This window comes from Tachysurus fulvidraco, chromosome 19, assembly GCF_022655615.1.
Source record: "Tachysurus fulvidraco isolate hzauxx_2018 chromosome 19, HZAU_PFXX_2.0, whole genome shotgun sequence".
NCBI lineage: Eukaryota > Metazoa > Chordata > Actinopteri > Siluriformes > Bagridae > Tachysurus > Tachysurus fulvidraco.
This window is the reverse complement of record NC_062536.1, coordinates 4,731,205-4,757,465: the sequence shown is the minus strand read 5'-3', so window position 1 is coordinate 4,757,465 and position 26,261 is coordinate 4,731,205. Positions and strand designations below refer to the sequence as shown.

The window sequence follows — 26,261 nt, the reverse complement described above, 5'->3', positions numbered from 1 at the left end:
TTTTAATTGTAACATTTTATTGAACATTTTATTCTGCCACTAACATTGCGTATGTGTAACGTGTATAATATAACTAAAACCGACAAAGGAATAATGGAACGATAGGAAAGACATGAGTGTCTCCTGTACAGCTGAACGCTTGACATCTGGCACATCCCAGCCGGAATATATCCGTCTGTCAGGATTCTTCGCTGAGTTTCATGCACAGTGATGATGAGCTGAATCTTATTTCAAAACGTCCTTCTGATTCTTGTCCTGATCTGCATCTCAAAATCCAAAACTACTTCCTAATGTAAAACATTTGTTGTTTGAAGGTGGACTGTAATTGTATATAAGTACATGCAATGTGAGACACAGAATTAGTTTAATATTAATTGATTTAGAGACTAATATTTAGATGGAAGGATGGGACAATTTTTCTTTTATTTATTTATTTATTTATTTATTTATCTATCTATCTGTTTATTTATTTGTTTGTTTATTTATTTATTGCTAGAATATGCCAGCGAAATGTTCCAGGAGAATAAAAATGAGTGACATATCAGATTTAATTATATAAAAGCCAAATATTGCCATGTTCAACCTTCCAGGAACGTGTTGTAATAAGCCTTATAAAAAATGTATGTAATTGTTCTTAAATGTAGCACTGACACACGTTAAAAAAATTACTATTATTTTATTATTTTATAATATGTGTTCTGGGTAAATGAGTTCCCTGAAATACAGTGAATGCTCTGAAAACTCTGTACAGTACTCATCTGTATTTCTTTCATGATTCATATTCAGTACAGATTTCTGTTACAGTGGGAGAGACAGAGAGAGGATTTAGATATTTTTTAGCAAAATAATGGATAAGTCTGGACTTGTATTGTATGCGTTAAATAAGTAATTGTGTGCACATCCCACCTTCTGGCAGGTGCAGGACAAAAGAAACTGCTAAAGTAAAAAAAAAAAAAGTGTAATGTCCGCAACACTGTTTTAACTCCCATATTTATTAATCTGTTAAAAAGCAAAGCGACGTTTCGACCCTGCTGGGTCTTCTTCAGGCAAAATGGAACACATTTGTTAAAAAGGGGATATATAGGCCTTGCAATCAACTGACCCACCCTGTGATTTCAATTAGCTTGATTGGGTCTAAACAAGCCTAGTAACCCCACCCTTTACTCAATTAAAAGAACACGTTCATAGAAAAACAATACAATGAAAAAATCGTATTGTATGCGGGCAGTAAATACTCATTTTGGGTGTGCTGTAAAGTGAAGCACTTGGGGTTGACCTTCAACATGTAGTGAAACAAATCAGACTGAATGTCAAACATGGCTGCAATGGACTCAAATCCCTAAAACTCGATCGATATTTATATATAAGCTGACTTTTATTGTGAAAATCGATTAGTTAGCAAGCTAATCGCACAGATTTGACAGCTAGCTAATTAGATGGAGCTTCTCGGACCAGTTCTAGTTCCTGTAACCACAAGCAATTTATGATAGCTTGGGCAAGTTGACTGATTTGTTTATAAATTCTCAACAGCATACAAGTCTTTTTTTTTCCTTAAAAATCACCAGCTATGGACGCCAGATGTCTCACTCTGGGGTCTATTAGAGCAGGAATAGACAGGATATTACCCACGTCTTTTGGGCTTGTGGGATTGCTCAGGTTCTTCCATCTCCTGGAAACCTGAGCGTGTTTACAGAATGCGCTAAAGAGGAAATCTAATAACTGTTATGTCATTGAAATGTCAGAACACCGATTCAGTAAATGAAGTCAAAGAATCATTATTTTGTGCATCAGCAGAACTGCAGCACCAGCTGAAAAGATCGTACTGAAAAGTGTCCTAACGTTAATAATGATATAAAGATCATCATGTTTAAAACAAAATCTACATCAACAAAATTTAGACTTCTTTCCATTTCAGCACAACAAGTAAACACAACAACAGCAAACTTTAGGGCAGTTGTGGCTTGATGTTTCAGCTCTAGGCTCGTGTTCAGAAGGTTGATGGTTCAAGCCCCAGCACCCCCAGGCTGATGTATGAAGAAAGTAAGCACTGTGCTGTATACAAATAAATGCTTCTCCAAATGTCTTCATCATCCAAGTCCAAATGCTTTCATCGTGTCAATCATCTTGCTCAGGATTGCAATGTCCTGAGAATGCTGGGTGTGAAGTGGGAGTACACCCTGGATGGGATGATTGTCTGTCACAAGGCTCCACACACATACACACACACATTTACACCTAAGGGGCAATGTAGCCTCATGTGATATCGTACAGTCAGAGGAGAAACTGGAGAACCTGCAGAAGAACCAGACAGAAACCTTTTCTCATGATTAAACCTGGAGCTGCAAGTATATGTGTTCATTTACATGTACAGTATGTGTGTATGTTAGCATTTTTGTGTGTGTGTGTGCGTGTATGTGTGTGTGTGTGTGTGTTAATGTGTATATGTGTTCATTTGTGTGTTTATGTGTGTTATTGTATGTGTGTATATATGTGTTCATTTACATGTATTTGTGTGTATGTTAAAAAAAAAAAAAACCTTTGACACTTTTTCATTGTAACTTTGAACAAATGTTTTAAACTCATGGTATCTTAAGTATGTAACCTAGTGAACCAGCATTAATGTATTCAATGTTAGAGATTTAAGCACTTATGTACGTCGCTCTGGATAAGGGCGTCTGTCACATGCTGTAAATGTAAATGTAAATGTAAATGTTATATACGTGTGTTATTGTATGTGTGTATATGTGTTCACTTACATTTAGATGTGTGTCTGTTAGCATTTGTGTGTTTATTTGTGGTTCTGTGTGAATATGTGTTCATTTGTGTGTTTATGTGTGTGTTATTGTGTGTGTATGTGTTCATTTACACATGTACAATATGTGTGTGTATATAAGCATGTGTGTGTGTGTGTTATTGGTATGAATTTTAAACAGGTAGCTGAAGGTATAAGGGGAGTTAAATGGAAGTTGTGTTATTGTATGTGTGTATATGTGTTCATTTGTGTGTTTATATACGTGTTTATGTGTGTGTTATTGTATGTGTGTATACAGTATGTGTTCATTTACATGTATGTGTGTACATTAGCATTTGTGTGTGTGTGTGTGTGTGTGTGTGTGTGTGTGTGTGTATTTGTGGGTCTGTGTGTGTATGTGTTCATTTGTGTGTTTATGTGTGTTATTGTGTGTGTATGTGTTCATTTACACATGTATGTGTGTATGTAAGTGTGTGTGTGTGTGTGTGTGTGTGTGTGTGTGTGTGTGTGTGTGTGTGTGTGTGTGTGTGTGTGTGTTATTGGTATGAATTTTAAACAGGTAGCTGGAGGGGTAAGGGGAGTTAATGGAAGGTCTTCCAGCAGTGTGGGTGGATTGTGTGCGTTGGTGAGATCTGTTGCGTGACCTCTGTGGTGTTCTCACCTCCCGGCCTCAGCTTTCCAGTCTCCGAGGCTGCGGTTGATCTTTTCCTTACAGGACGTTGATTTTTAAAGCAGTCATATATTTATATTTACTCCTGATTTATACCAGTCTAACATCGGTCCGTGCTGTGTGTTCAGTGTACGTTAGTCAGCTCTACACATCCAGTGAGATTTGATGGTGTAACTGGATCATGTTGTCTGGATTACACAGTGATCACACTCACACTAGTGGATTAGATGTGTGTTTAAATGCAGTTTAAATGCAGTTTGGAAGAAGTGACTAGACATGGAGTCATTTTAGTGTGAAGCACAAGCACAGTATTCCGTGTATATATTTTCATCTGTCCAGTTTTGGTCAGATTTTCTGTTCTTGGCTGAAGGAATGAAACCTGATGTGACCTTGCGCTTCAATGTTTAGCATGTTGTGCGTGACGAGGTGCTTTTCTTTCTTCCTGACTTCCTCTTCCTCTCTCTCCTCTCTCATCAGCAAGGTGTTTCCTCACACAGACCTCTCCACACTGTTGTTAGGTGTTGTTAGAAAGAAACTCCAGAGACTGTTGTGAGTAAAAGTCCCAGGATATCAGCAGTTTCTGAAACACTCCATCAGGTCCATCTGGCCTCAGAGTCACTGAGCTGCTTTGTTATGAATCTTTGACTGAATGAGCTTCAGAGCTTTGTGTTGAAGGTGTGTGTACAGAGTTGATGTTCTGTATGAGCAGCGTGTGTGTCTGAGTCTCACAGTAAAGCCTGCAAAGCTGTTTAACATAATGCACACTGGCTACATTTGTAGATAAACTATGTGTACACACACACACACACACACACACACACACACACACACACACACACACACACACACACACACACACACACACACACACACACACACGCTGGTAAAAATGCCAGTGGGTGGTGTGTTTTTTTCTCAACAGCTTTTCTGGCTTCACACATTGACACAGATCTCTCTCCGTTTGTGACATTTGGTGAGAGCAAGCCTGGTTTCTATGGTGACGCATCTCTTTTTGCTTCCCTCCCTGTCTCCCTCTCTTTCCCTCCTTACCTCTTTCTCTTTCTTTTTCTCTCTAACTTATTCACACACTCTCTCTTGTTCTCACTCTTTGTGCTCCCTGTCTCACTCCCTGTCACTTATTCTCACTCTCTACCTCTTTCTCTACACCTCTCTCTCTCTCTCTCTCTCTCTCTCTCTCTCTCTCTCTCTCTCTCTCTCTCTCTCTCTCTCTCTCTCAGGCTTTGCAGGTGGATGTACGGCAGTTGAACGTAAGCCTCCTGCGGACGTTTCGTGAAGGTGTGGCTGCAGCCCTGGACATTTCCCCTCGACGTGTACACATCAAGCATCTGAATGTAAGAACACACCTCTGACTCACCGCACTTTTCTTTCTCTCTTTCTCTCTGCTCACACTCGCTCACAATCTCTTGCTCTCTCTGGTCTCGTGTTATTATTGGCCTGTTGCATGCTCACGTCCTTGCACTTTCTTTGTTGTGCTTCGTTTCTTTCTTACTACACTGTCGATGTTGGCAGCAGGGACCCGGCACTCAGAACTCGTCTGTCTGTATATCGTAAACTTAATGTAACATTTCCATCTGAAAGGGCAGAAGCATTAAAAACACACAGCCCAGAGGGAAAAGGGGCAGATTTATGAATGAGTGTGTGCTCCTCTGTTTGTCTCCAGGAACATAATGATTTAAGAAGCTGCTATGAATATTTAATCCCGCCTTTTATTACAGACATATACCAACTTTCTACTCCTTTTATGTGTTTTATAATTCAGCCCCTAGTGTGAACTCTTAATATGAACCTAATAAAGCAAATTCAATTGATTCGTCATACTTACATTAGAAATGAGGACTATGGAGCTGATTTTAATTCAAATGGCAAAAAAAAAAAAAAAAAAAAGGATACACCATAGTATTGCACCTTAAACACAAACTGATTTTATTTCTACATTATACATTTTTAAGACTAAAAATATTTTTTATTTAACCTTTATTTATTTGTTTATTTGTTTGTTTGTTTATTTATTTATTTACTTTTATATATTGCTTACCTTGCTTTTGTTGTAGGGATTTTATTATTATTATTATTATTATTATTATTATTATTATTATTATTATTATTATTATTATTATTATTATTTATCATTACAATTATTTATTATAATTGTTGTTGTTAATTATTATTCTTATTTTTATTATTGTTTATTATTATTATGTGTTGTTGTTTATTTCTTTCTTTCTTCTTCTTCTTCTTCTTCTTCTTTATTGTTATTATTATTGTTGTTATTATTGTTATCTTGTAACCATAAGTCATTAAGGTGTCCTAACCGTAACCCCTAGAAGATGAACTTTCCCAAATTTTGCTCAGATCCCCAGACAACCAGGACCAAAATTTATCACCAAAGGTTTTTTCTAGATGAAACTATTCACGTATAAATATCACTGTAACGAATATGATAGCGAGCACGCCAAAAGGAACGTGAGGTTATATCTCCGCAGCACCGTGCTGTATTGACACCAGACTCGGTGTGATTTATGAGCTGAGAGTAAATTACATGAGAGGTTTCAGTATAACGCCACTTTCTGGTCTCCTTATAAACTTCGGAATAATTTGTCCTACAATCCTGAAACTGGTCTCCTTAGATTAAAAAAAAAAAAAAGGTCTTCTTAAAGTTATAATCCACAGATTGATTATTTATTTGTTTGTTTATTTATCTATATATTTATTTGAGCTATTTATTTGAGTTATTTATTTCTATTTTAGATGCTTTTTTTCTGCACATGCCGCCGTTTCCTCGTTTTTACCTTTACTTCCATTTCTTTATTTGTGCTTTGAGCTGCTGCATCAGTCACACATCACTTTAGATTTGCTTAGAAATCCATCGTAGTTGGACAGAAAAGTTATAAATGTCACCCAACCAGTCTTTTCTAAACACACACACACACACACTTTTTTATTATTTCTAGCATTGTCTCTATTTATCTATTTTAGTTTATGTTAACGTTAGACGAATGTTAGTGCTCATGTCAAATCCTCTTTCTTGAATTGTTTATTTTCTCAGGAGCAGAAAAATGGCATCGAGTTGTACGTGTCTTCTGACAGAGCCGGAGCTTCGGAGCCGGTTTCCTCAGAAGAAGTGATCCGCTCGCTCAACATTAACACCCTGTACAGCAGCCTCGGCGCTTTCGGCATCACCGAGGTCTCCTCTGAGGTCCGTCTGCTGGAGAGCTTCGTCAGCGTTTTCTTGAGTTTTAGTTTTTTTTTTTTTCATAATCACATTGGATTTTTATTGGAAATTAAAACAGAAGGTGCTTTGAGTTTTAAAATGTTATCATTTATTATCAGTCGATGCTATTTTGAACATAGCACAAGGAACTCACATGAATAGGTCCATCCATCCATCCATCCATCTTCTACCGCTTATTCGGGGAAGGGTCGCGGGGGCAGCAGACTAAGTAGGGATGCCCAGACTTCCCTCTCCCCAGACACTTCCTCCAGCTCTTCCGGGGGAATACCGAGGCGTTCCCAGGCCAGCCGAGAGACATAGTCCCTCCAGCGTGTCCTAGGTCTTCCCCGGGGCCTCCTCCCGGTTGGACATGCCCGGAACACCTCCCCAGGGAGGCGTCCAGGAGGCATCCAAAACAGATGCCCGAGCCACCTCAGCTGACTCCTCTCGATGTGGAGGAGCAGCGGCTCGACTCTGAGCTCCTCTCGAGTGACCGAGCTCCTCACCCTATCTCTAAGGGAGGAAACTCATTTCGGCCGCCTGTATCCGGGATCTCGTCCTTTCGGTCATGACCCAAAGCTCATGACCATAGGTGAGGGTAGGAACGTAGATCGACTGGTAAATAGAGAGCTTCGCCTTGCAGCTCAGCTCTTTCTTCACCACAACAGACCGGTATATCGACCGCATCACTGCAGAAGATACACCGATCCGCCTGTCGATCTCCCACTCCATCCTTCCCTCATTCGTGAACAAGACCCCAAAATACTTAAACTCTTCCACTTGAGGCAGGAGCGCTCCGCCAACCTGAAGCGCTCCGCCAACCTGAAGGGGACAAGCCACCCTTTTCCGGCTGAGAACCATGGCCACGGACTTGGAGGTGTTGATTCTCATCCCCGCCGCTTTACACTCGGCTGCAAATCGTCCCAGTGCACGCTGAAGGTCCTGATTTGAGGAAGCCAACAGGACAACATCATCTGCAAAGAGCAGAGATGAAATCCTGTGGTCCCCAAAACGGACTCCCTCCGGCCCCCGACTGCGCCTAGAAATCCTGTCCATGTAAATAATGAACAGGACCGGTGACAAAGGGCAGCCCTGCCGGAGTCCAACATGCACCGGGAACAAGTCTCATTTACTGCTGGCTATGCGAACCAAACTCCTGCTCCGGTCATATAGGGACAGGACAGCCCTTAGCAGAGGGCCCCGGACCCCATACTCCCAGAGCACCCCCCACAGGTCACCACGAGGGACACAGTCGAATGCCTTCTCCAAATCCACAAAGCACATGTGGACAGGTTGGGCAAACTCCCATGCACCCTCCAGCAACCTGGCGAGGGTATAGAGATGGTCCAGTGTTCCACGACCGGGACGAAACTCACATTGTTCCTCCTGAATCCGAGGTTCGACTATTGGACGAATTCTCCTCTCCAGTACCCTGGCATAGACTTTTCCGGGGAGGCTGATGAGTGTGATCCCCCTGTAGTTGAAACACACCCTCCGGTCCCCCTTCTTAAACAGAGGGACCACCACCCCAGTCTGCCAGTCCTGAGGCGCCGGACGGTTTGCCAGAATTTCTCAGAGGCCAACCGATGGTCCTTCTCCATGGCCTCACCGAACTCCTCCCAGACTCGAGTTTTTGCCTCCGAAACTACCCGGGCTGAAGCTCGCTTGGCCCTCCGGTACCTATCAGCTGCCTCCGGAGTCCCCCGAGCCAACCAGGCTCGATAGGATTCCTTCTTCAGCTTGACGATATCCCTTACTTCCGGGGTCCACCAGCGGGTACGGGGATTGCCGCCACGACAGGCACCGGAGACCTTATGGCCACAGCTCCGAGCAGCCACGTCGACAATGGAGGTGGAGAACATGGTCCACTTCTGTGACCAGCACAGAAGTCCAAAAACAGAACACCACTCGGGTTCAGGTCGGGGGGGGGCCGTTCCTCCCAATCACGCCCCTCCAGGTGTCACTGTCGCTGCCCATGTGAGCGTTGAAGTCCCCCAGTAGAACCACGGAGTCCCCAGTCAGAGCACTTTCCAGCACCCCTCCCAGAGACGCCAAGAAGGTCGGGTAATCTACACTGCCATTTGGCCCATAAGCACAAATAACTGTGAGAGACCTATCCCCGACCAGAAGGCGCAGCGAAACGACCCTCTCGTTCACCGGGGTGAACTCCAACACCTTGATTTTAAATTATTCATAAGGGGCTTTTGAATAGGTCTGAATTCATATGAAAATGTTATTTAACCAGAATACAAACTCATTGTGATGGCCTGCAAAGGACAAGAAAAATACACAATATTCACATTCACACACACACACACACACACACACACACACACACACACACACACACACACACACACACACACACACACACACACACACACACACACACACACACACACACACACACACACACACTGCAAGTCAATTTAATTCAAGATTTTTAAACTTAGAAAGGAAATTCACTTGCTGCCTTAAACACGTCAATAAAACATGGAGACTTTTTTATCATCACAGATCAGAATGAAAATTGTAATTTTTTTAAAACTTGTAAACTTCAATGTATGAAACTTTTAGATGAAAAGAAAAGAAAGAATCTGATATCTTCCAACATGGCTCAAAGTTAAGCAGTGAAGGAAGCCCAGTAAGTTTGAAGTCTTTCTGTATGTTGTTACCTGTCGTTACTGTTTCTCGCTCTCTGCTGCCCCCTATGTGGTGTATGATGTTCAGACTGCTACATAAGATGATAATTCTGTGCTACATAATGATGTTTGCTGTATAATGCAGTGTCACGCATTGAGAGTGACAGTCACGCGTTTTGGTCTTTTCTCACGTTCTCCCGCCACACATCGTATTTCTCACGCAGAAAAACTTTTTGACTATTTATCATATATTTAATAAGCCGCAGCGCCCAAAACGTATCAGTCCGCACCGCTGTCTCTATGGAACCGGGCAGGAATCAAGCGCGTCTCAGTCCTTAGTCGAGCCTGACACTTATCAACCAATCAAAAAAAGAGGCTACAAAATAGCCAATCAGAAAATAGCACTATCTGGGTAAGATTTAACGCAACAACCAATGAAAAAACATAGTCATTAGAGAGGGTATTTTCGATGGTTGGTTTGAACAAAACCTCAACACGACACAGCTTGTCTCTGGACGGGACATTGTCCTCAATCATGACCCTGAAAATGTCTGGGCTTGTGCTGAACTGTTTTAAATGGGAGCAACATTACAAATAATAAAGGAGTCGAAAAAGGCAACAAACAGGGGGTTGGAGGTGTCACGCTTGCCTGTCTTCAAAACATAAGAGCCCTGATAATGTCTATGTTGAGGTGAGTTTGTCTGTTTCAGAAAAAGAGAAAGAGAAAGACTCTGCTTTCTTTTTACTATTTGCTATAAAAGGGCGTTGAGATAAATGCAAGGTAAAAAAGCTCATTTTGGTATGAATCATTATTCCCTACACGCTTATCTCTCTCTCCATCGGTCTTCGCTCTTCATTTTTAAGGTTCACACTGATAAGTGTGCATTTTTTAACATGCCTGCAGGGTGAGGCACTTTCTCATGAGGTGACGTTTAAAATGTCTTCCAGAGTGGCAGCGTAAATGGTTTAAACGAGCAATTAGTAACCCTTCAGATAAAACAAGGGTCTGTTTGAGCACTCTTGTGGAAAAGAGCTTGTTGCTTTGATGGCATGGTTTAGCGATTAACATCACAAAGCCAGAAGTGAACGCTCGCTCTGTCTGATAAACATTACTTCTGTTTTTTTTTTTTTCTAGAGGAAATCGTTTACTTTAATGTGTGTCACACTCAGGTTTGCAGGTTAGTGTGTGTTTGTACAGGGACAGGATAAGTGCGTGTGTGTGTGTGTGTGTGTGTGTGTGTGTGTGTGTGTGTGTACAGTATGTGTGTGTGTGTTTGTGTGGCAAGCGGTTGAGTTGTGTGTGTGTGTGTGTGTGTGTGTGTGTGTGTGTGTGTGTGTGTGTGTGTGTGTGTGTGTGTGTGTGCGTGGGTGGTGTGTGGGCAGGCCTAGGGGCGGAGTGAACTTCCTCTCTCACTCTGTATGTCAAAAGAAATGAGTCTCTTGAGTGCTGCATATGTTGCTCTTTGTATCACCTGCACAGACAGACAACATACAACACACTGTGCTCGTGTGTGAGAGTGTCTGAGAGTGTGTGTGTGTGCGAGTCCGGGCTCGGGGCGAGTCACCCCTGTCTGGACTGGTTGGTGAAGTTTCAGACTTGCTGTTGCGTGCTGTTAGGGGAAGGTGAAGCTAGGTGAAGATGACTGCTTGAAGTATTTTTTGTTTAGCCTACATGTTTTTTTGTTTTTTGTTTTTATATTAAATGATTCATATTTTCCTTTCTACCCTAGAAGAATGTACTTCAAGGCCAGCATGAGAGGGACAACGTGTGGAGCAATGAAAGCTTCTATATGGTGGTCATCTTCCTCACAACCTTCATCATCGTTGTCACCTGTTTAATGGTAGGCTTGTATCACTTTCTTACACACACACACACACCATATAGTTCTTCACTGTAATGAGGATTTTGAATTAAGTAAAATTAGGCCACCTTCTAGAAGCTCGCCTCTGTGTGTGTGTGTGTGTGTGTGTGTGTGTGTGTGTGTGTGTGTGTGTGTGTGTGTGTGTGTGTGTGTGTGTGTGTGTGTGTGTGTGTGTGTGTGGCATGGCCTTAAGTTAGAAATTGCCTAAGACGCTGAATATCCACCCACGCTTTTTTGCACCTCTACCACTTCCTGCTTCACATGAATAATACATGCCTGTCTCAGAAGACGCTCAAAGTTTGGAAGGGGTTTGAGCTCAAATCTAAAACCTATCTCAGGTTAAACACCCCGAGGGGACGCACGCCGATACGGACGCATGTTTGCACGTACATAATATTTCAAAATGCACACATCAGAGATCCACCTGAGTGCATAAGGAGGAGCTGCAGAAGGGAGATGAGTAAAAGGGGGAAAAGGAGGTATAGAGGCACAGAATGAGAGAGAGTGAGAGACTAAGAGACTGTGAGAGATAACAGAAAGCGAAAAAGGAAATGTGTGGTTGTACGTGAGACAGAGCGAGAGAGTGCGAGAGAGAAAGACAGAGGGTGAGGATGAGGAAGTTAGTGGTTGTGTCCCTTTAGTCTCTGTGGTGATGTGACTGAAGCTTGGCTCGCATTGGGCTTTGACCGCCATCTCCAGCTCTTCAGGCGTCTTTTCCTCTCTCTCCCACTCCTTCAGTACGTCTTAATGAACTTGTAGGATGACATAAGCGTCAAGCTGCTCATCTGCTCTCCTGATTGGCTGAGATCGGTAAGCCAATCAAAAGTAAGATGGAAGATTAAGCATATTGACAGTAGAGTTTACATCCGGTCAGTGCTGTTCACTGAGGTAAGGACTGTTTTGTGTCCTTTTTGTAGAAAAGTAACATTAATACATAACTACACGCACGCACACACACACACACACACACTCACACACACGCACGCACACACACGTCTGAAATACAGAAATCTATACCAACTGTAACTGTGGGAAGCTTTACATGAGTGTTTAGGACCGTGACGCTCTTTAACACATTTCATCTCACGTACTGCACGAAGCCTTTCTAAAAAAAATGTAGCAACTGCGATAAGATAAAAATACACAAAATGCAAAGCGACGATGACTCGATTCAAAAATGACATGTGTGGAATAGTTCTAATTATGGAGTCATGTAACCAATCTGCTGTTGTTGGAAATATCTATTTATATACTTTCAAGCTTTAGATTTTTCTTTTTTGTTTGAAATATATTACAAAATATCTAGTTGTTTTAAAGCGATGTGATAAAGTGAAATAGTGTAGCTGTTCTCACTGGCTGTCCTTGTGTAACACACACACACACACACACACACACACACACACACACACACACACACACACACACACACACACACACACACACACTCTTAGACACAAAACAGGTTGTTGCCTCATCATCAGTGTGACTCAATGGCTAGAAGCTGGAAGTGGTTTAAGATCATTTACTTGAACCGCCGTGGAAGGGAAGTGTGAAACTGAAAGCCTGAATGTTGTTGACTGGCTTTAAAAATGATAACAAATAATTAAATAAAAAAGGGAGTTCAGTCTGTACTTGAGTGATTAAGTGTTTATGATGCATAAATGACGTTATACACAGAATATAAGGTTTCAGACAGACGTGACACAATTCAACAACAACAACAAGGCATAAACACCCACAAAATGAACACAAAACAAACTGCTCCTAATCCACACAGAAAGCAGACTGATAGCATCACAACAAGCACGAAAGCTAATAAACTCTTTCAGCCGATGATGATGTAGATAAGGTGAAAATGGAGGCCCTTCTTGTGGAAGCAAGAGCAGATTATTTCTTAATTAAAAACACACAAAACAGGAAAAGATGTAATGACAATGATGAAGAAACATGAATTGCTGTAGGAAATGAAAACAGACCGAAAACATGGCGACATGTTGGAGCTGACGGTCATGTTCACGTCCGTGTCTATTCACTTTTATTTCTAAAGTCATTTTTAAAAACATTTTTAGTTTTACTTTCATTCATTATTTTATTTCTTTAACATTTTAATTCAGAATTTTAAGAAATTTTAGAATTGTAGAATTTAAAAAATAAAATGTTGTAGACTTAAAATCAAATAATGCTGTCTGCAAATATCATTCATAGCCACAAGATGGCGACAGTTAAAGCAATTTAAAACATTAAATTAAAAGCAAGAAAAAAATGACACTTTCATGCGTGTGTGTGTGTGTGTGTGTGTGTGTGTGTGTGTGTGTGTGTGTGTGTGTGTGTGTGTGTGTGTGTGTGTGTGCTTTATAACTCACTACTGTCCTTCTTTCAGATCAACCTGATTAGAGAAACTGTTAATACAGATCCGAGTGATCAGAAATTCACTAAGCTTTCTCTTTACAAACAATTAAAGAACATACAGACTTCTTTACTGTACACTTTTTTTTTACATCTAACGCACAACAAGATAATATTTTACATCATTTGTCAAAAAAACAAACGGAAAAAAAAACCCTAACATGCTCAAAACCTCTGTCATATTCTGGAGCAGTTTCTATAGTATCTGTCTTATAGGACGTGACATTAATATCCTGTAGCAGCTCTTCTACACCATTTATTAATGGGATCCATTCGGGTTCCTGTTCAGCTCTGTATGGGAATTTAATGGTTTTTGTTGTTGTTGTTGTTGTTTAGTTTTTTAAAGAAAGTTATGTGAAGTGGTGAAAATGAAGTAAGTATTTTTACACCATTTTATTGAAATGAACTGGAACGAGCCTCACATCATGTGAACAGTTCACACCAATCAGCCATAACATCGAAAGCACTGAGAGGTGAATGATATGAATAATGTTGACGATCAGGTTCACAATGGCATGCGTTTAGGGATGGGGATATATCTGGTCCGATCCCACAGAAGAGCTACTGGAGCTGGAGCTGTTTTATCAGCACGAGGGGAAAATATCCTTATAACAAACATGTGGTTTTATTATTAGGGCTGAGCTTTAAATAAAAGATCACCATTAATAATAATAAATCCACAAGATATCTACAGGATGCTTTCTTAAGATAAAAATGTATCGTAAATTCTGTTAAAAGTCCTGTTAAAACTCCCAGGAGACGCTCTGTAGTTTCTAAGAACTTTCCAGGAACAAGACACAGTTTACAGTAAATACACGAGTCATATACGATTCTATACTATCTGAATCATATAGGATGATTATCCTGTAAGACAAACCGAAAGTTTTGTTTATTGTTTATTTCTTTCTTGTTAATTATATTCGCACTTGCTCACGTTGCTCATTTCCTCTAGTTCCTGCTGATACTTTTTCCCACTTGATGCTGTTCTGTAAACTGTTATATGACATGAGAGCACTTCTCATACCGTATCTATAAGAGATGCCAAGGCCTGGAGTGTAAAGCCTTACTATAATAAACAGGGTTTTTTCACACATGAGTGATTAAAAAACTTGGGCTAAACACAATCCTGGGTTTATGTAGTTTGAGGTTTCATAGTGCTCATGCTTTAACCCGAGGTGTGACGTGTCACACCGTACATTTCTGAACCCGGCTGTAACCACATTCTTATTTGTATATATTTCACCAACCCTGACTGGATAAATACAGCATGCGAGCGCTTTACCTAACGGCTTGTGTCACACTTTCACATCGCTGAGAAAAAAAAATCCACGTAAATCCTCCGTGTTTTAAGTGGACTGTAAAAAGTCCAAAGAAAGAAAACACAGCAGCGAATTACATGAACGTTATTTTAAGTTCTGTGTCAATACTGAGAGGTGTTTATTGTACAGTATTTTAATTGTTTAATGATTTCTGTCTTTATCTCAAAAATGATCTCTGTTACTCTGTTGTTCCTTAAAGTCTCCGCTTCAGGTTTGGAGTTAGCTTATGTGTTGAAACCAAGGATGGATAGAAAGACAGACAGACAGACAGACAGATAGCAGCCAGTGATTAATTTGTAATGAATGAGACAACACATTTTATGGTTTATAGTTAGATTTCCTGTTGGCCAGCCTCAGAGAGACAAGCAATTTCCTGTTCTCAGTTATGTTATATATCAGTATAAACAGTCACTTCCTCACCCTTTCCTTCGGTCTCTATCTTTGAAAAAAAAAAAAAAAACATGGCCGGACATTTTACATTTTATTGTATACTCTCGTGCTCGCATAGTTCTGACACTGGAGACTCCTTCTATAATTTTGTCTCAAATCCATTCATCATCAGCCACCAATTACGGGGAGCTTCTAAAGGATGTATGAGCCGTTACTATAGCAACAGTAACATGAATATGAAGCTAACGTACAATAATAATGAAACGGATTCATTCTTTTGTGTTTGTGCGTCTGTTTTGTGTCTCAGGTGCTTTACCGACTCAAGGAGAAGGTTGAGTACTCAAACGGGCAGCTGAAGGGGCTGGGTGTGCCCATATCTGCCACCCAGCCACCCCTGACCCTCACCAGCAGCATGGTGCAGGCTGGCCCCACCCCCAAACCAGCCTGCACCACTGCTACCAGCACAAGAACCTCCTCTACCACTAAAACCACCCAGATCAACCACAGCTCACCCCACACAAACAACAGTGCCTCCAGCGCTGAGTCTCCGTGCCCCCCCTGCCCTCCATGCCCCACCGTGGCCGAGTTTAAACCCTGTCCGTCCTCCAGTCCTTCACCCTTCAAGATGAAGCCCGCTGCCGGTCTGCAAGAGAGGTGAGAAGCCAGACGGCTTTCCAATCCTACGCAGACAAACATTGCTGATTATTATATGAATTATTTCCTTATTTTTGTGTGATAATAAACTCGAACACATTATCGTCACATCCAGACCACATCCAAGACCAGACCCTAGACTTGGCTAAATGAAAAAAATAAACCTCACAAAAATGTTCTTTCTGAATTGTTCAATTGAAACACATTTGTTTCATTTTTTTATATTGCTTTTGTTTACTGGTCCACATTATCACCAGTGGGAGGATTACAACCCCATTCAGCTACAGTCATAATAGTGTTGGGATATTTATTCGATTTTTGGCGTAATGTCAGGTGACCAAACAATATGATAGACGAGCACAAAAAAAGGAACAACCTTTGGAAGGTCTTTAGAAGCATCTGAAAGGATTTAATGACTGAATCCAGTTAAACTAAACAATAGGAACAAATGAAACTACAAATGTTCACCAGTGACTTAAAGCTGTACATGCTGTATGCCTTAGGGCCTTTTTACACCCGGTCACTTCGTGTGTTGTCTCTTATCCGATACCTATCTGATTTGTTAAAACTGTACATTTACATCAGGCAACATAAATGTGTCTCGGCGAATCGGATATCGATCCGATCTTTCTACTCTCACCCAATATGCAAATATATATGACCTCATTTCCGGGGTAATTGAAATGGAACACACTTTGGTGTATGCGGTTGCTACAAAAAACAGCATTTACTGTTTGCTGCATTTTCTCTGGCAGCAGCAGTGCATTTTAAGACCCAATGAGACACCTGGGTGAAAGATCGTAGCCAGCGCTGGTGGGAAAACATGTTTGTTTCTGGCCCGATGAACGACTCGTGAGTCACCTGCGAGTGACATACTTCCGTTTGGGAGGAGTATAGCGCTGACGTATGTGGCTTGAACAACCACATTCATTTACACCTGTCCAGTTTCATCTGAAACGCGTCCCAGACCACCTCCTGAAGGGGTTTGAGCGATCGGATTTATATCCATCTCGATATCGTTTCGGAGGGCATTTACACCTGGTCTTTTATATCGGATAGCTATCTGATCACAGAAAACGCATGAAGTGACCAGGTGTAAAAAGCCCCTAAAGTGTATAAAACATGAGAATAAAGCAGAACGTGTACACAAATTATACACAATCATGAAACCTGTATAAATATATGTACTGTATATGTAAGCAAGAGAAACTTTGTATTTTCCTCATCAATACACAAATGTCAGACTGTGTATTTATAATCACACCCCCCAGTGTCACCCACATGAGGATGAGGTTCACTTTTGTGTCCGGTTCCTCTCAAGGTTTCTTCCTCTTCCATCTAAGGGAGTTTTTCCTCCCCACAGTCACCTCAATCACCTCAGACTTGTTCCTTATGGATAAATACAAACCTATTTAAATACAAGTCTAATATTAATCGTGAATTTTTGTATAATAAACTTTTGTATTATGTTTCTTGTGTTCTGTAATGCTGCTTTAGGACAAAGTCTATTGTTAAAAATGCTATATAAATAAATTAGATTTCTTTTATAAAGCATTACTGCAGGATTGTGACAAAACTTAGATGTCAAAGATATTTTTTTCCCTTACATAAAAAAGACAAAAAAGCCCAGTTTCTAACTAGAGACCAAACAGCTGCTGTTAAAGACTATTTGTGTGCTAATTGCTAGCTAGATTGTTGAAAAGGCTTTTTTTTTGTGATGAACTGACGAAAGAAGAGACTACCTTTCTTATTGACGTAATTTCATTAATTGGAAGCAGTTTAAAGTGGTTTTAAGTATTTCTTTTTAGATTTTATTCAGGAATTATGAGAGAACGGTAATGTATTGTTACGCTAATGGCTAATGGCTGTGATTACCTTGTGAGGTATTTTTATTGAAATGTGTTGCTTTGTACAAGCAAGAAGGACAGCTTCTGTCTCTGTAACAGCATGTCTGTGTGTGTGTGTGTGTGTGTGTGTGTGTGTGTGTGTGTGTGTGTGTGTGTGTGTGTGTGTGTGTGTGTGTGTTCCTTTCTTTGCAGACGAGGCTCTAACGTGTCATTGGTGTTGGACATGAGCGCGCTCGGCTCTGTGGAGCCTCTGAATTGCAGAGTGAACACTCCTCGCGAGCGTGTGGCTCAGGAGTACCTGCAGTCAGCCAGCCGAGTCCTCACACGGCAGCAGCTCAGAGACGCCACGCTCAACACACATTCCCTGCACGCCGAGTTCGCTGTGAGTCACAAGCTCATTCCACGTGATCCAGTGTCCCTGTACTGACACATGTTCATGCATAGAAAGGATTTTTACAGTCTCGTTCGATTCTTGCACTCCAGATTACTAAACATAGTTTCTTTTACATAATAATAAACTATTTTTACAGTTTGACAATGTTGTGGATTTTGTGTATATTTTTTTCCTCATCAGGAAATTCCAATGAACTTCGTAGATCCAAAGGATCTAGACATTCCCAGTCTCGGAACCAAAAACAGATACAAGACCATTTTGCCAAGTTAGTATTGTGCACCCAAATCCCACCTTATATAATAGCTTACATCATCATCATCATGACCATCTACATGGTATCTACTCACTCGTTAGTCCTCATTCACACACACACACACACACACACACACACACACACACACACACACACACACACACACACACACACACACACACACACACACACACACGTGCACATCTGGCAGATGTCTGTATCCAGAGCGACACATATCTCATTTATTCAACTGTGTAACTGAGGCTTAAGGGCCTTACCCAGGGGCCCAGGAGTGGCAGCTTGGTGGACCTGGGATTTGAACACACAACCTTTTGATTAGATGTCCAACACCTTTATCACTAAACTACCACTTCCCTTTCTCAACTGAAAGCTATTTTTAACACAATCTGTCTATAGGCTAATTGCCAGCTCTCCTGATGAAATGCCCCCCATAGATTATCTCTCTCTCTTCTAGTAGAGTAACCCAACGTTTTCCTTTTTCTCTTGTTTTTTTTCCTGCTCACACAGACCAAAATTAAAGTTTAGCAGCTCAAACACTAAGTAAAACACTTTCAGACCAAAACATGAAATGTTTCATTAAATATAACGAGAGAGAGAGAGAGAGAGAGAGAGAGAGAGAGAGAGAGATAGAGCACATTGACCCTAAACCTTAACCCTAACCCTAACACTTCCTTTCCATCTCTTCATCCTTTAAATCTTCTCCAACCTCCGTCTTTATATCTCTTTATTTTCCCGGATATAAGGCTGTAAACTGCACTGAGGAGATTGTGCTGAGGAAAAGAAATCGGTCTTTCTTGCCTTTTAGCAGACTCTGTCTTGCGTATTCTTATTCACTCACGTAAACACAATCATTCAGAGGAATTCGACTATTCGGACATGAGAGGATTGTGTGGATGTGCGTGGAATTGGATTTTAATACATACTGTATATGAGGAAACTACGCACTACACCCGGTTCCTGTCCTGATTTGATCTTTGTGTATAGGTTGTTTATGCGCACAAAACTCTTCCCATCTCATCAGCAGATTAAAGGAGGAAGCTCAGACTCCTCCCTGTTGCTTGAGAAGGTGTAGGTCTTGAGGTTAAAAGGCTCTTCGTCATCTCGTTCTGGAACAAAGCAGTCAGACTGAGGAACAGCTTGTTCTCTCAGGCTCTTGTGCATGAAATGATATTCGTTGCCTTATGTAACCCGCCGGGTCGCTTGGCTGCTAATAGCTTCCTGTTTTGGGAACAAATTCTTCACCGAGCAAGCATGGGAGGAGTTCTCTTATCGATATATACAAGGCAGTATTCCTTCCGGCTTTAGGAGCGCTTGATTGAGTAGCTTTGGAGTGAACTAAAAACTTTTCACAGTAGAAAAAGCTTTAAGGCTTTAAAGAAATATCGCCCTGCGTCAGGATGAGCCTTAAGTACAAACTGTCATATATTTCACATGCACAATCATAAACAGTACGATATACAGCGAAGTTCAACTAAATATAGACTAAGAATTGAAAGCCAAAACAAACAGAACTGTTAAACAATACATGTAGGAAAGATCTGTCTACTCTACTTAATAATATTATCTGTATTTGTGCCATGAAAAAAAAAGTTAGATCATCAAACAAATTTAAATAATAGTCAAAGATAACAGAAGTGAACACAACATATAGTTTTTATATGAAGGTTTTTATAATTAAAAGAAAACAAAATCCAAACCTACATGGCCCTGTGTGAAAAAGTGTTTGCCCCCCTGTTAAAACATAACTTAAGTGTAGTTTATCACACCTGAGTGTAATTTCTCTAGCCACACCCAGGCCTGATTACTGCCACACCTGTTCACTATCATGTAATCACTTACTGTACATAAGACCTGACTGACAAAGTGAAGTAGACCAAAAGATCATCAAAAGCTACACATCATGCAGAGATGCAGAGAAATGCAGGAACATATGAGAGAGAAAGTAATTGAGATCTATCAGTCTGGAAAAGGTTATAAAGCCATTTATAAAACTTTGGTACTCCAGTGAACCACAGTGAGAGCCGTTATACACAAAAGGTGAAAACATGGAACAGTGATGAACCTTCTCAGGAGCGTCTCACCGAGCAGAATTACCCCAAGAGCAGTGACGACTCCAAGATGTCACAAAAGACCCCACAACAACATCCAAAGAACTGCAGAATCAAGTGGCCTCAGTTAAAGAGACGGGGCAAAAATGGCCTTCATGGCAGAGTTCCAAGATGAAAACCGCTGCTGAGAAAAAAGAACATAAAGGCCAGAAAACATCTTGATGATCCTCAAGCCTTTTGAGAAAATACTCTGTGGACTGATGAGTCAAAAGTTGAACTTTTTGGAAAGTGTGTGTCCCATTACATCTGGTGTAAAAGTAACACTGCATTTCAGAAAAAGAACATCATACCAACAGTAAAATTTTTGTGGTGGTAGTGTGATGGTCTGGGGCTGTTTTGCTGCTTCAGGACTTCAATAGAACCATGAATTCTGCTCTCTACCAAAAATCCTGAAGGACAATGTGCGGCCATCTGTTCGTGACCTCAAGCTGAAGTGAACTTGGGTTCTGCAGCAGGACAATGATCTAAAACACACCAGCAGGTCCACCTCTGAATGGCTGAAGAAAAACAAAATGGAGACTTTGGAGTGGCCGAGTCAAAGTCCTGACCTGAATCCTACTGAGATGCTGTGGCATGACCTTAAAAAGGTGGTTCATGCTCGAAAACCCTCCAATGTGGCTGAAGTACAACAATTCTGTGTGCCAACACTTTTTCACACCGCTTTATATCGTACTGCATCTCAAGTCTGTTCCAAGTGTTCTAATGTATGAAGTTTATAATGTTTAAGCGTTATCTGTTTGCAGATCCACACTCCAGTGTCCTCCTGAAAAGCAAGAATAGCTGTGATCCTCTCAGCAGTTACATAAACGCCAACTACATACGAGTAAGCCATAAACCTTCATAATCAACATTCACATCAATCACTTATGTCCACATTACATTACATTTAATATTAACTTAATACTAATCTCATCATTCACTGCTGAACACGGCCATAAAAGTTAATGATGTGGAACATCTAGAAGAAAAACTTCCTGTTCTCACTATATAAGCTGTAGGTATTATATAGCTTATATAGATCTCTCTTGCTCGCTCTCTCTGTCTCTCTGTCTCTCTGTCTCTCTCTTTCTCTCTCTCCCCCCCGTATCTTGCTCGCTCTGTATCTTGCTTGCTCTGTCTGTCTGTCTGTCTGTCTGTCTCGCTCTCTGTCTGTCTGTCTGTCTGTCTCGCTCTTTGTCTGTCTGTCTGTCTGTCTGTCTCGCTCTCTGTCTGTCTGTCTCGCTCTCTGTCTGTCTGTCTGTCTTGCTCTCTGTCTGTCTGTCTGTCTGTCTCGCTCTCTGTCTGTCTATCTCGCTCTCTGTCTGTCTGTCTGTCTGTCTCGCTCTCTGTCTGTCTGTCTCGCTCTCTGTCTGTCTGTCTGTCTCACTCTCTGTCTGTCTGTCTGTCTTGCTCTCTGTCTGTCTGTCTGTCTGTCTGTCTGTCTTGCTCTCTGTCTGTCTGTCTCACTCTCTGTCTGTCTGTCTGTCTTGCTCTCTGTCTGTCTGTCTGTCTGTCTGTCTGTCTGTCTGTCTGTCTTGATCTCTGTCTGTCTATCTCGCTCTCTGTCTGTCTGTCTGTCTGTCTCGCTCTCTGTCTGTCTGTCTGTCTCGCTCTCTGTCTGTCTGTCTGTCTCACTCTCTGTCTGTCTGTCTGTCTTGCTCTCTGTCTGTCTGTCTGTCTGTCTGTCTTGCTGTCTGTCTGTCTGTCTGTCTGTCTTGCTCTCTGTCTGTCTCGCTCTCTGTCTGTCTTGCTCTCTGTCTGTCTGTCTGTCTGTCTGTCTCACTCTCTGTCTGTCTGTCTCGCTCTGTCTGTCTTGCTCTCTGTCTGTCTTGCTCTCTGTCTGTCTCGCTCAGTCTGTCTCGCTCTCTGTCTGTCTGTCTGTCTCGCTCTCTGTCTGTATTTGTCTGTCTGTCTCGCTCTGTCTGTCTGTATGTCTCGCTCTGTCTGTCTGTCTTGCTCTGTCTGTCTCGCTCTCTGTCTGTCTGTCTCGCTCTGTCTGTCTCGCTCTCTGTCTCGCTCTCTGTCTGTCTGTCTTGCTCTGTCTGTCTCGCTCTCTGTCTGTCTCGCTCTCTGTCTGTCTCGCTCTGTCTATCTTGCTCTCTGTCTGTCTCGCTCTGTCTGTCTCGCTCTCTGTCTGTCTGTCTGTCTTGCTCTCTGTCTGTCTCGCTCTGTCTGTCTGTCTGTCTGTCTGTCTCGCTCTGTCTGTCTGTCTGTCTGTCTCGCTCTGTCTGTCTGTCTGTCTGTCTGTCTTTCTGTCTGTCTGTCTCACTCTGTCTCTCTCACCTTCTTTCCACGAAAGTGTTAATTGTCCTGAAGACTTTCCCTATGACTGGGAAAATTTACTTGTATTCTTACGGTCAAATGTGTATCTTTTATTCTGTATTCATTTAATTAATTTATACCATAATTAGAAATGTGTGCATGTTCCTCATACCCAAGGGTTACCTCAGACATGAGAAATCCTACATCGCCACACAAGGACCTATGATCAACACTGTAAACGACTTCTGGCAGATGGCCTGGCAGGAGGACTCGCCCGTCATCGTCATGATCACCAAGCTGAAGGAGAAGAACGAGGTGATGCTCTACACGTTTCAGCTTATTTCTATTAGTACAGAATGAATGAGAAATGATTTGTTTCACGTGCTGATGTTGTTGCTGCAGAAATGTGTTTTGTACTGGCCTGAAAAACGAGGGATTTACGGCAAGGTGGAGGTCCTCGTCAACAGTGTCCGGGAATGTGAGCATTACACTGTCCGCACGCTCACACTCAAAGTACGAAACTCTTATTAAAGTCTATATTGTTAAAATAAATGAGTGCTTTTAAAGTCACAAACCTTTTGTTTTAGGGGACTGTCTCTGAAATATTAAGGTGTATACATGGAAAATAGCGCACCCTCTATTGTGAAAATATATGTATGTATACCTAAATAATTGTGTAAGTAGAAAAAACCCACAAAAATTCATTTAGAAACAGTTGAGTTCCCCCCCTCCCCTTCCTCACAGTGGTTTGACCCACTGCCTGCTTTCCCAGTTAATCTCGAGTCAGGTGTGCGGCTGTGGCTCAATTAATGTTAAACTCCCATTAAGTAGGGGATTTTATTCACTTTAAATAAAGCGATTCTCTTTAATGTACTTGATGCAGACTCATTCATATATTAGTTGCGGCAAAAATGCTGATTACCGATGTAATTTTCCATGAACCTATTATTTCTCTAGTTAACGTTAGCTTGTTTACAATAGCTTGTTTACAATAGCTTGTTTACAATAGCTTGTTGCATAGTGCACTTTAACTAACACGCCAAAGCCGCCGAGGAAAAACTTTGAAAATAACCATAATGACGTGTCTCCATGCTACAGTAATAATGATAACAGCAAAGTTTTTCACTGTGGGGACATGTCTTTATAAGTACAATTACACTGTATTATTTGTGTCCCCTTCAAAAATTGCTCATGAGAAATGTTATATTTATTGTCCCCCCCCCCCCCCCCACTGTTAAATGAAATTTACCCCCATGGGTGTATATACTATGTACAGTACTCAGTCATACTCTTGTAGGAAACAATACATTATTTTGTGAAAGTCTCATGTGTGTGCATCATCATTATTTCAGCAAGGTGGCCAAAGTCGTAAAGTCCAGCATTACTGGTACACGTCATGGCCGGATCATAAAACCCCTGACGGCGCAGGGCCTCTGCTGCAGCTCATGACTGATGTAGAGGAAAGCAGAGAGGCTTCGGAGTCTCACGGCCCTGTCATCGTTCACTGCAGGTACGTGGTTTTCAAAAATATAGTAGAACAATTACACTGTAATGGGAATTTTGTTTAATAAATCAAAATGTGTATATATATATTAAAAAAAACCCCACACTTTTCTACTTTCCTGCCTGTTCCTACAGTATATACGTCTGTCTAGTTAACTATGATGTGTTTATGAGTGACTTATTTTAGAAAAAGATCGGATTAAGTTGATTAAATTTGTCAAATAATTCAAAACATATTTTTTTTTCTGGTGTTTTTCTGTTTTCTGTTTTTTTTTTTTTTAATTAATTAATTTTTGTTTGTTTGTTTGTTTGTTTGTTTATTTTAAAAGCTGAATTATAGTAAAGAAGCCCAAAATTATTATTATTATTATTATTATTATTATTATTATTATTATTATTATTATTATTATTATTATTATTAACTTGGATTCAAAAATTCCAATTCGGTTCTTTTTAACAAAGCCTTTAATACATGTTACTACATAAAGAAGCATTTTGGGATCCAAACATGAAGCAAGTGATAGAAGCATTTTATTTTCTATGGATAAGCGTTCCTTTATAGAGTGTTACGGTGTCTTGATCTCTGTAGCTTCAGCAGGGGGAAAAAGATGTTAAAACTGGGATGAAGTCAGAATTGGCATTTATATGATGTGTAAAAAAAATTGCACTTGATGATCTCTGGGTGTTTTTCCTCATCATTGCCTTTGACCTGAAATATTTTATTGTGATATTTTCGTAAAGCTGCTTTGCGACAATGTCCATTATTAAGAGAGAGATTCAAATCAAATTGCATTGAATCATCAGCCTCATGGGAAGGAAGAGAGGAACCTGATGTATTTGGATTCCTGATTGCTTACGGATAACTCTTTGATTCTTATTGACTAGCGATGGTGCCGTCCTACCCTAAACTGACCCCATTTTGTCCTCAGTCCCTCGAGTGTTATCATTGTTTGAATTGACACAATGGTTAAAAAAAGCACACGTGACTTTGGCTTAGAGAGAGAAGCATCCAAATAGCTGTGGAATTTCCCAGCTGTGGCTTCAAAACAAGGACACGTCCCCTTGAAGACAGTTATCAAAACACACCGGCAAAAGGATCAAAACCAAACACTCTCTTTAGTCGACATCCTGTGAGTGAATGTGTGTGTGTGCGCTATCATTGTCTTGCACAATAGAGTCTTCCTTTAAGGTGTTAAAGTGTTTCCTTAGAGATGTGTCCAATGTGTCAGGGTGTAATAGCAGTGGTGTTAATGTCCTGTCTCTTTTCCTCCAACAGTAGTGTACTGCTCCATCAAGCGATTCTAAATTTGTCCTTTTTCAGTTCCTGGACACAGTTGGATGTTTTGTCGTGCCGTTCCGATCACACGAGCGCTTTCCTCGATAATGGCGATGTGGAGTAGGTCTAACTTCTGAGCATTAGTCCGTCAGTGACCTGGGTGTTCTTGTCTGTTTATTGATTTCTGAAAACAATAGCAAAAGGTTCACTAGGACTGTGGATGAGAACCTCAGGAAACGTTTCCGAGGCATAGAGGACAGCTGCAAAGGATCCACTTTCACTTGAACCTGAAACAGACACGTTCAACTAACCTTGCAATGACGATATAACCTTTCAGTCATTGTTTGAGTTTGTCTCAGTTCTTGAGTTGGTAAGAAACATTGCAGTGTCCTCCGACTCTAATGAACTGACCTGATCCGAATGACTTATCACTGTTTCCCAGTGACTTATCACCGATTGCCATTGTTTCCTGATGACTGGCCAATCACTGATCCCCATCTTCCCTAATGACTAATCACTGATTATCAATGTTTTCCAATTAGTAACAGATCACTATCGCTCCCAATGGCTAACCCGGTGAACCACGACTGATTACCACAGTGACCGCCCAATCACCGATCCTCATCTTTTCTATTGATCAATTACTGATCACCGCATCTCTCTATGTTCAAAAGGACTAATAATTGATGAC

At 41.0% G+C, this 26,261-nt stretch overlaps 1 protein-coding gene across 3 annotated transcripts in view; it reads left to right on the top strand.

The window, feature by feature from the left end:
- The window catches only part of ptprr (protein tyrosine phosphatase receptor type R), a 46,517-nt gene that overhangs the window by 16,383 nt on the left and 3,873 nt on the right, over positions 1–26,261 (top strand). For 2 of the 3 annotated variants that reach the window (XM_027151535.2, XM_047804007.1), the window contains 10 exons: positions 4,661–4,774; positions 6,490–6,639; positions 11,027–11,137; positions 15,581–15,927; positions 17,967–18,156; positions 18,349–18,433; positions 21,294–21,373; positions 22,969–23,106; positions 23,194–23,304; positions 24,144–24,301. In XM_027151535.2, coding sequence (XP_027007336.2) covers positions 4,661–4,774; positions 6,490–6,639; positions 11,027–11,137; positions 15,581–15,927; positions 17,967–18,156; positions 18,349–18,433; positions 21,294–21,373; positions 22,969–23,106; positions 23,194–23,304; positions 24,144–24,301 — 1,484 coding nt within the window. The remainder of the gene's footprint in view (positions 1–4,660; positions 4,775–6,489; positions 6,640–11,026; positions 11,138–15,580; positions 15,928–17,966; positions 18,157–18,348; positions 18,434–21,293; positions 21,374–22,968; positions 23,107–23,193; positions 23,305–24,143; positions 24,302–26,261) is intronic. The other variant, XM_027151536.2, reaches the window with a different exon arrangement.